A 10928-nucleotide genomic window follows, 5' to 3' on the forward strand; every position below is an offset into this window, starting at 1 on the left:
AACATAGCATGGTTCTACATAGCACAATATGGTTCTACATCGGTTCTACACAGGTACTTCATCAGCACTACAGTATATGGCACTTAAAATGGTTCCTCTATGATTACGAACCAAGAAACGCTTATAGTGCTATCAACGTTTGTTTTTAGAGTGTATACATAGGCTACTGTATACATCTAAAATTTACCTTTTACACTTTCTTTTAAAAATGTATTGTTAATGTCACCATTTTGTAAGAAATGCAAAAAAAACGTGTAACTGTTTTTAGTTATAAACAAACAAATCAGTTTATTTTATTTATTTATTTATTTATTTATTTGGGACTGTTTAAATTTGTTTTATTTCTAGTGTCAATTTGCTTGTTTCAACTAGCCTATTATATTTGTCTTACATGTTTTTAATGCAGCCTCTTTGTGGCTATTAATTCGTTAAGGTGTAAACAAACAAACAAATAGTAAGCAATGCGAAGAAACATTTCCACCATACAGCAATGAGGCTGAGCTTCTTCAGAGCATCGTTGTGAGTGATGCTGTAATGCAGTGCAGCCACTCGTTGGCTGTCTGCCGATCACGTCATCATCTGTCATTGCTTCAGCTGTAAGAAGAAACAAGTGTATGAACTCCTAGTAACTCATACAACAGAGTCTGCAGCCTAGGAGACGGATTACAATATCAATCCTCAGACGGAACCAAGTTTTCCATCACTCATCATCTCGGCTATTCTGTGCTCACTGTAACCTAATGGTTGTCCGAATGTAAATGGATTGTAATGCTAACATTATGAATATTCCAAAATTTTGCGTCGTAGCACAATTTCTTCTTTATCTTAACGTCTTTAAAGTAAACTTTGTGAACTCATTTGAGATGGACGGTGATATTCCTGCAACCGAAGCGGCGTATCTCAATCCGGCACGAGACATGATGACCATTAATATGCACAGAGTTTATGACAAATACAGCAAGAAGCATCGCCATCATCACGAACAACAGGACGTGAATACGATCAGAAGCTTCAGATGCGTCCCAGGTGAGTGAAGTTTAAGTTTTTCCCAAAATGTGAAAGCGCGTAAAAGCGCAATTTGTAACACGTGCGCTTTTTTAGATTTTGACATTATTTGCAGTTTGATTAGCCTACATTTGAATGCATAAAGGGAAATTTTATTATTAATTCATTATAGTGTTATATCACAAGGTAAAGGATTGGCTATTATCCATCATGTGAATGTTACATAAAAATGCGTAATTATAAATGCACTGTATTAAAAATCATGAATAATGCATGTTAATTTATACCTGTACTTTCCATTAGTTGCCATATTTTCTGAGCTGCTAAATTTCTACTGGGGTTGCACTATTATAAATAGTTGGTCTGAAATGTAAGAGGGGGAAAAAACAAAAAACCTTGAGAGAAACTCACTAAACATTACCATATGTTCAGAGACTGATTCAGGAGCAATGTTTATCTTTTTATTAAACTACCTTGTAAACCATAGAATGTGGTCAAATGTTAAATCTAGAATGAGTAATGTGTGTTTTTAATGAGAAAGTTGTCTGGAAACTTTTAAACCCATCTATATCAAAGCATGTTTATTCTCATCCTTTTCAAATGTTTCATTTCAGAGTTCTCCCACCACAAGATTTTGTTTGACTTCAACCTGACCTCTATCCCTGATTCGGAAGTCATTCTGAATTCAGTTCTACATTTTCCTGACCATCAAGCCCGTCAGCGGCCCTGGGGATGTCGACGCGCCCACGGAGCTGCATGTCGCCTCCAGTACCTTCAGCCACTAACCCTATCGCATCTCATTATTAAGGGCACATCACCAAATGCTGCCATTCCCTCTCAGCTGTCAAACATCAAGTTGTCCTCTAGCAGAAAGGGGCTTTGGCAGATTGTGGATGTAACATCAGCCATCAAACAAGCCCAGGTTCAGGGTGAGCTATTGATCACTGCCGAGTTTCACTTTGGAAACAGATTCCAGAGACGCCAAGATCGCTTGTCTCATCACAGTTTGCCATTTATTCTTGTGTATACCAATGACATTGCCATAACCGAACCAAACAGTGTTGCAATCACTTTGCAGAGATACAGTCCGTCTCATGTGAGTGAGGAGAAGGCAACTAAACCTCACTCAGCTGTGTTAAGTTCTAGAAGTAGGAGAGGTGTGGACCACATCAAGAGTAATTATCTACCCGATGTCCAGGATAATGATCTGAAGAACAGGGAATTATGGGACAGTGTGTTTGTCGCAAAGAAGCCCAAACCTTTACCAAAGGGCCAGGAGCATCATGAGGGGTTGAGAGGATCCCAGGAGCTCAGCTTTGATGAGAAGACCATGAAAAAAGCTAGACGCAAGCAGTGGAGCGAGCCCCGAATGTGTGCAAGACGCTATCTGAGGGTTGACTTTGCTGACATTGGTTGGAGTGAATGGATATTAGCTCCAAAAGCATTTGATGCATACTACTGTGCAGGAACGTGTGGATTCCCAATTCCTAAGGTCAGGGATTTAATCTCTTTAAATTTCAAATAATTTCATTCTTTTATTTAATCATAATAAAACAAAAAATTACAATAAGGTTGTATTTGTTAACATTAGTGAATGCGTTACTGTAGCTAACATGAAAAATGTAGTTTTTTAGCATCACTGTTAAAGGGATAGTTTACCCCAAATTCTGTCATAATTTAAAATTTTGATAAATGATGATAAGCACACAGCTGGTGGAAACCATTGACTTCCATAGTAGGATAAACAAATACTATAGAAATATTGTGATAAAGATATTTTAATAAAATATTATAAGCACATACTTTAAAAAGCAGAATTTTTGTAAAATCAACATATATTTTAAAAAATGAAGTTAAACAATTTCAATTTGTTTTGTAAATTATGTCATCAGATAAAAACTTGACATAGTAAGTTGAACTGACTTGCAAAACCAAGTTGTTTTAACTTCCTGCTGCATTATTATTTTTTTACAGTGCAGTTGATTGGTCATGTCATTTGTGCATTTAGTATTGTTACGCCGGTTTCACACCGCAAGCGTGAGCAGCGCAGGCTCACGTGGCCGGAGCGTCGCTGAAGCAACAGTGCTGCGATCGTTTCGGCGTCGGCTCTATTTTTGCTGCGCTGCTCACGCTAAATTAAAGTGACAGTGCATTGTTTATGGTTTGACGCGATTGACGCATGGATTGACGTGAAAAAGTGTAATTTTACAATAAATGTGACGCCAAGTGTGTTTCAAACAGTCTTGACTTTGAGCAATTTAAAAGAAAGCAATGAAATATTTAAAAGCACACTGTTAACAGACTGCGCTGTCATTCACTCTCTGCCCAGCAAATGAGTTTTCATCTATCGTAATAATCTTCAGAGAAACAGATACATCTATAAATCTAAATCTTATGCTTAAACACGATCGACTGCTTCATGCTGTCAATCACTGAGTGAATTTTTTATTTTATTGTAAAACTTAATATAAACAGATTTAATAATGTGCCATTTTTATGTCTACAATTGTGTTTTGTGTCTATATCTGTCATTACACGGACCAGAACAGCACGAAAACAATGTGGATTAAACAAATCACAGTTCTTGAAGAGGTTTTGCTCATAAATGTATGTAAAATAAAGTAATGTGAACTTGACATTTTTATACTGTTATTAAACTGCACAGTATGGGCTGCATACGCAGCCGGTGTGAAAGCACAATGGCCACACGCAGCAAACGCTCTCATGCAACACATACGCGCTGCTCAGGCTTGCGGTGTGAAACCGGCGTTAGTTCATGTTAGCTCATGCATTAAATAATTTTAACAAATGAAGAGCTCAAATGCAAAACCCTCTAAGTGTAACTGTCATGTTTTCTTGTAAATGGGCATTTTTTATCAGGCTCTTGTGTTTAGGTTCAATAATTTCTCTTTAATTGCAATAAAAAGGTTATTAGTCAGTAACTGAAATGCCTTATTTTCACAAATGTCACTCTAGTCATTTCATTGGTATTTAACAAATTTGACTTTCTTTCGCTGCGGTGCATACAAAATCTCCACTTTTAAAAAGATCTCAGGTCACTCTTCACTGTCCTTTTTAAATAAAGGTAAAAATTCTGTCACTATCCTAATATATGAGTAATCTCAATTAACCTGATAAAAAACTCTTACACTTGCATTCAATTGTTCTTTCATGCACTTAGAGGACTTTGTTAAAAAATAATCCTGTCATTGAAGGGATTCTACAAAAAAGCATTTCTTAATGGCCTGAAGTGGATTTGAAGCGAAAGTGTGTAATGACCGCATATTAGCATTTGGTCAATAACATTGGTGGCGTTTAGCAGCTTTTGCAATTGAGTTTGTCAAATACAACCTTATTGTAAAGTGTTAACAGAAGTCTTCAAATGATCTTATCTGTATTTTGTTTAGGATAAAGTTTATAAGAACATGAATTTATAATCATTGGTGCAAAATTAGTAGTAAAAAAGTCTTATTTGCTCTAGTTTTCATTGTTCTACACTCTTAGATATAAAAGTGCTTTACAGTGCCATACTCTCTAAAAATGCTGGGTTGTTTGTAACCCATGCTGGGTAAATATTAAACGGAACACACCTCTTGGTTAAAAATGACTGCACTGGGTTGAAATAAACCTAGCATTGGGTAATTTTTAACCCAGCGTTATGTTGTGTCCAATATTTACCCAGAATAGGTTAAAAACAACACAGTGCAAAGTACATTTTTTGGCTGAACGGTTCCATATAGAACTTTTCTGTATCACAAAACATTCTTTGTATTAAAGAAAGGCTCTTTAGATTACAAAAAGGTAAAGAAATTTGACAAATTATAATGTAATAACTGGTTATATGTATTGTTTCATAGTTTACTAACTTTTCTTCTCGTAATGAAATGCAGGTTGTACAACCTTCCAATCATGCAACCATTCAGAGTATAGTGAGAGCTGTGGGCATTGTCCCTGGTGTCCCAGAGCCGTGCTGCGTACCTGACAAGATGAGCTCTCTGGCTGTGCTGTATCTTGACACGAGCAGGAACATGGTACTGAAGGTCTATCCTAGCATGTCTGTGGAGACCTGTGCCTGTCGATAAACAAACCAATGGACAGATAAACATAGACACACCCATAAAAACACTTTGAACTCAGCTCAAGAGAGGGGGAGAACTGTACATACTGAAGCACCTCATATGATAAAAAATGAACTTTATTGTGTATGCAAATGAGACCTTAAAATCTTTATAGAACCTTTGCACACACACACACACACACAAATAATAATAATGTTCCTATACTTTTTCACTTTGAATGACTTGTATATAATCCTTATTGTAACATAAAATACTAAAACAGTATGACAGTACAAATGAATGGCAGATGGAAAGTAAAAATTGTAAATATATCATTGCTAACTGTATGTGTCGTCATAGAGGGACTTTCAGTTGGTTTGTAGTCTTGTTAGTTAATTTTTAAGTTGCTATAGTACTGTTAAATGTATGCGTCAGAATCTTGCATGCAAAAATAAATCTCACACCCAAAATATAGTTCAACCCAAAATAAAAATGAGCCTAGATTTTACTTATCCAAAAGGCACAGGTTTATATGAGTATATATATGGTTCTTTCACCCAGACACAGTCAGAGTTATAAATAATATCCTGGCTCTTTTCAGCTTTATAATAGCATTGGATAGTGCCCCATTTTCTCCAAAAAGCGCATCCAACATCCAAACTAATCCATACGGTTAAAAGCCTATTTCTTCACCTCAGAAGACATTTAATAACTGTATTAACTTTTGTATGGATGGATGCCCTTTTGGAGCTTAGAAAAATGGGGCACTATCCAAAGCCATTATAAAGAGCAAAAATATTATTTAATATAACTCGACTGGCTTAAAAAGGTATACACATATGGCTTCAGATTGAGTAAAATATGGGCTAATTTTCAATTTTAGGTGAATTAATTTTTTAAGATGGACACTATGGATAATGTTTAACATAATGCTGCCATCTAGTGTTGCATGACTTTCATAGCCCTAGTAGCTCAAATTTTAGCATTAGTTTTTTAACCTCCTCTGTTTTAAAACAGCTGGATTGAGTAGTCACTAGTCATAGCAAATACTGTAATAAAGTAATTTAATGAATTATGGATTAATTGTTGCCATAGTAAGTAGTAAAGTTAAAACAAATATGTCTATAAAGATTTTGTAAGTTTTTGAAAATGTGTAAGTTATTTATTTTTCAAAGTTTTTATGAATATTACTTACATTCTTGTATGCAAAAGATTTTTTTGTATGCTAAATCCTTTTGGAATTTTTATGAATAAAGTAAGGGCAAAGAGCAGTTCATTCTAAACTCATTAAAGTCTTACACAACCAGATTCCAGAAGATTCCTGCATCAGAATGTTATAGTGCAGTGGACAAAATGAAACATAAAAACGGAAAACATTGGAATCTATGATGCTAATATTTATCATAGCTGAGGCTGATTAGCTCAACACGATCTTAAATATACACAAACATGTTAAATGACAGATCTGCTTTTGAGACAACCCTGCGGTCTGACCCTGTAAATACAGAAGTCTTCCTTAAATCAACCCCAATTAGTTTTCAAAGTCTGTTCCCAAAATGTTTACAGAACCCTCATTAAATGCAAGCTTTCTCATGATAACTAAGCCATGAGTGACAAAGATAAGACCTGCTTCCCTGCTATTTTGGTTTCCAGTGTGTGCATGGGAGCATGGGAGTGAACCTGAGGTTCACTTGAGGAACCCCAAATTCAAAGAATCTTTCACAAAAGTCAGATGTGAAACTTGGATCAGAAAGTAACACTTATAGCAGCTAAAAGAAAATGCAAGGATTGAGATATCTGGTCCTTCTGGTGTGTATCAGTTTTACCGCCTTGGTTGGGATTTGTGAGGGGAAATCTTTAGGTGAAATTCCCTATTTGGAAGATGCAAGGTTTATAGAGCAAGACCTTGAAGAAGAAATCAGCAATAATGACAAGTTGGAAAGCTTTTTAGGGTTAATGAAGGAAGATTTTTTGAAGAAGTTGAATTTATCAGGTGTGCCGCAGGAGAACAGGAAAGTTCGGCCTCCTCAGTACATGATGGACATCTATAATAAGTATGCATCTGATAAAACCTCAATGCCTCGGTCTGATGTCATTCGAAGCTTTGTCATACAGGGTAAGTACACAATACTATATATACTAAATATAGAAATTTAGCAGAAACAGTATTTTTAAAGACAAAATATTACAGTTATTACAAGCCACTGATTTAATAGGATATACTGTATGAAGTCTAAACAACTTAATTATGCAAGTCAATTCAACCTACTATTTTAAGTTTAGACTTGTGATAAGATGACAAAACTTGAAAGTTGAAATTGTTTAACTTAATTTGTTAAGTTAAAGTCATATAAAAATATGATATAATTTTTTACAATGTACTCACAGGCACAGTTCTCCACACAAATATACATTAACCTTAAGGGTTTATATTTGTAAAGCTACATATTGTTAAAAAAAATTATACATATCTGTACCTATATGTAACATATTAGGACTTTTTTAAAGGATGCCCCAGTGACGGCTTGGGATCATTTCTGGACCATATATTCTGATAGTGTGTTATGAATTTTGGTGTCTGAGATGTTTTGGTAAAATTATGTTACGTTTTTTATTCATGAAAAGGTTGGCGTGCATTCATTTATTTTTTCTCTACAGATGTGACTTATTCTGTCAGACATGGCAACAAAACACAACACAGACTTCTATTCAACGTTTCCATCCCAAGTCATGAAAAAATTTCATTAGTGCAACTCAGGCTGTTCACTCTATGGGATGGTGGTAAAACCTCCTACAATGACTTTCTCGCCTCCGTTAATGTTTATTACGTACAAAATGTACAGAACACAAACATTTTACATTTTCTGGATGGGAGAGATGTTACTGAGGCAATAAACACATGGGAGGCATTCGATGTGACCACGGCTGTGAGGAGCTGGCATGAATCTGGACATGGAGCAGGTGAACTCCAGGTGGAGCTGGAACAAGACAGCGATTCCCTTAAAGATGGATGGCTTGATATAAGTATTGGTTTAGAGGACAACACCTCAGCTGTTTTAATCGTTTTTTCAGACGATCTAGAGAACAGAAAGGCAGAATCAATGAATGAGGTAATGGAGATGCTTCTTCGTGAAAAAGAGGCAGAATTTTTGGACGATTATGTTCATGTGGATCAGCATCCCAGGAGAAAAAGGAAAGCGAAGAACAATTACTGTCACAGAACATCGCTGAAGGTGATTTTTAAAGACATTGGTTGGGATAAATGGATTGTTGCCCCACCCGAATATGAGGCTTACGAATGCAAAGGGGTGTGCAGTTATCCGCTGACGGATGATCTAACCCCCTCCAAACATGCCATCATCCAAACTTTGGTTAATCTGAACGATCCGAAAAAGGCAAACAAGGCATGTTGTGTCCCAACTAAGCTAGACCCAATTACTGTTATGTACCAAGAGAAGGGTGTGGTCACAGTCCGACAGCTCTTTAAGGACATGAAAGTGGCGGAGTGTGGGTGTAGGTAGTGTTTGGCTGCATGGTACAGGCTTTGTGTAAAAAATGTTTTATAGCATTCTTTATTTCATCATTAATATTTGTTAACAAAAATGTCTAAAATCAATAATTTTACATCAGTATCCATACCATGCTGTATGTTGTATTTAATTTATGCTGAATTTTATTTAAGATACCAGCAGTTTGGGGGATTTCACAGCATCAGGGTTTTTGTTTTGGATTTTAAAGGAAAACACCACAGTTTTTCAATATTTTACTGTGTTCTTACCTCAACTTAGATGAATTATTACATCCTTTTTTTTCCAATGCGTGCACTTAATCTTTGTACAGCGTGTTGTGAATGTGTTAGCATTTAGCCTAGCCCCATTCATTCCTTAGGATCTAATTAGGGATGAATTTAGAAGCCACCGAACTCTCAGAGGACTCGATGCTTAAAAAGCTCTCGCATACATAGCTAGAAGTGTCTGTATTGCCATTTTTGTGTAGCCTTACATCTACAATAAAAATATTTTGAAGCGTTTTGAAATTAGTAGTGGTGCTGGAACAGACTTGACATCCTATCAAGCCATATCTATGTCTATATTAAACAAATATACTAAGATTAACATGGGTGCTTGAGAGAAAACATGTTAACTATTGCCAAGAGGTCAAAGCCCTTGTAGTGCCATATACAGTAGATCCTCCAATGCTGTGCACTGTATAATGTATGTATGTATAAATATTTAAATTTTATCTCATTTATTTTATTTTTTACAAACAAATTCCAAGTATTCCAATAATGTGATCAGCTTGTAAGCTCATAAGTTGCAAGATTTTAAAATAATAAACATACCCTATGCTTAACAAACACGGCTATTCACTGTACTTCTTTGGCTGTAATGAATGAATATTTAATTTACAGTTTGTTTAGATTAAAAACTATTTTTTTCAAGCACAGTGTCCACAACTACACTTTTTGTTTGCATTTCCTCCTATCTAGACAACACTCCAGACATCTTAAGAAAAGATTTCCTGCACCTCATTGGCCACATGAAATCAGCAGACAGAATTGCATAAGACGCTTTAAAAGATAAAGCAAGATTAGCAGTGTAGCACCAATAAGCATTTAGTGAGGGTGGTGTTATATAAAATTTCATCCTGTTGTGACCATGGCCTCTAAATTCAAAGTAATCTTTCATACATTTTCATTAAAGGGATAGTTCAATGACAGTTTACTCACCCGTATGCTGTTCGAAGCCTGTATGTGTTTCTTTCTTCTTTTGAATACATAAGAAGATATTTTGATAAATAATGTTAAGAACACAGTTGACGCTATGCATTGACTTTTATAGTAGGAAATACAAATACCACAAAGGTCAAGGTGTACCATCAACTCTGTGCTTACCATCATTTATCTTCTTATGTGTTTAACAGAATAAAGAAACTCATACAGGCTTTTGGTGAACATTTTTTTTTTTGTGGGGGGGTAAACAATCACTTTAAACCTTTGATTTAAGTAGAAAAAAATAGAAAGTGGAAAAAACTAGAAAACTAGATTTAAATAAACTAAAGCAAATCTGCTGTGTGGAAAATGCATAAAATGCAGTTTTTGCCACATAATGAATTGTTCAAATGATCTCAGAAAATATTTTCTGACGCATTGGTGGTTATACAACCAAATCCTTACTGGAAACTAATTCCAGTTAAAATGTGGTGAGACTAATCTATGAAATCTCAAGTGTACACAAGTACATTCCTGTCTCAGTGTTTGTTCAAACATGACCTATTCACCTGTATAACTGTGCCAGATATCCTGACATCACCCTTAAAAGTCTGGACTTATTGTTGTGTTGTTGTAGCTTTACAAAAATATATTGTGGCACAAATGTCAAGACAAAGAAAAAGTATACAAATAATAAAAAAATAGCAACATTGTAAAATACATAGTATTAATAGACAGAGTAGATAGGACTTCAATGCACTTTACACTGATAAAAGACAGTTAAATGTGGAAAAAGGTTTTTGATAGACAGGCTAAGTTAAATAAAACTTCCTTTATGTGTCAATGATGTGACGTTAATTATTTTGTGTCCATTAAACGTAAAATTAAATTAAACGTAAAAGGGTTAAAATTTCAAAATAAATTTGCAGATGACTTTATTTTAAAAGAATATTTGGGAATAACTGCAAAAATGTCAATGTGGTGTAACCAGTCTGTGTCAATTGGTTTAACTGGTATTTTTTTTTATTAAAATATAAATAATATACATAATTTGTCCAAGATTATAAAGAAAACAGAGCTGTTTTCAACATGTCAGGAAAAATATTACAAAAACGCATTCACATTTACATTTAGAAATAACTAATAAAATTATA

General features: G+C 35.1%; 2 protein-coding genes across 2 annotated transcripts; both read left to right on the forward strand.

Moving 5' to 3' along the window:
- Window positions 1–614: 614 nt before the first annotated feature.
- On the forward strand, window positions 615–5268 carry gdf10b (growth differentiation factor 10b). Its single transcript, XM_065253468.2, has 3 exons — window positions 615–1026; window positions 1620–2497; window positions 4896–5268. The coding sequence occupies exons 1-3, from the start codon at window positions 759–761 to the stop codon at window positions 5085–5087; spliced, it is 1338 nt and encodes a 445-aa protein (XP_065109540.1). The 5' UTR covers window positions 615–758; the 3' UTR covers window positions 5088–5268.
- A 1326-nt stretch (window positions 5269–6594) lies between these two features.
- On the forward strand, window positions 6595–9454 carry gdf2 (growth differentiation factor 2). The gene is made up of 2 exons (XM_065253467.2): window positions 6595–7179; window positions 7722–9454. Exons 1-2 carry the CDS (start codon window positions 6843–6845, stop codon window positions 8582–8584), a joined length of 1200 nt encoding a protein of 399 aa, XP_065109539.1. The 5' UTR covers window positions 6595–6842; the 3' UTR covers window positions 8585–9454.
- The last annotated feature ends 1474 nt before the right edge of the window (window positions 9455–10928 follow it).

The sequence above is a fragment of the Paramisgurnus dabryanus genome, chromosome 1, assembly GCF_030506205.2.
Source record: "Paramisgurnus dabryanus chromosome 1, PD_genome_1.1, whole genome shotgun sequence".
NCBI lineage: Eukaryota > Metazoa > Chordata > Actinopteri > Cypriniformes > Cobitidae > Paramisgurnus > Paramisgurnus dabryanus.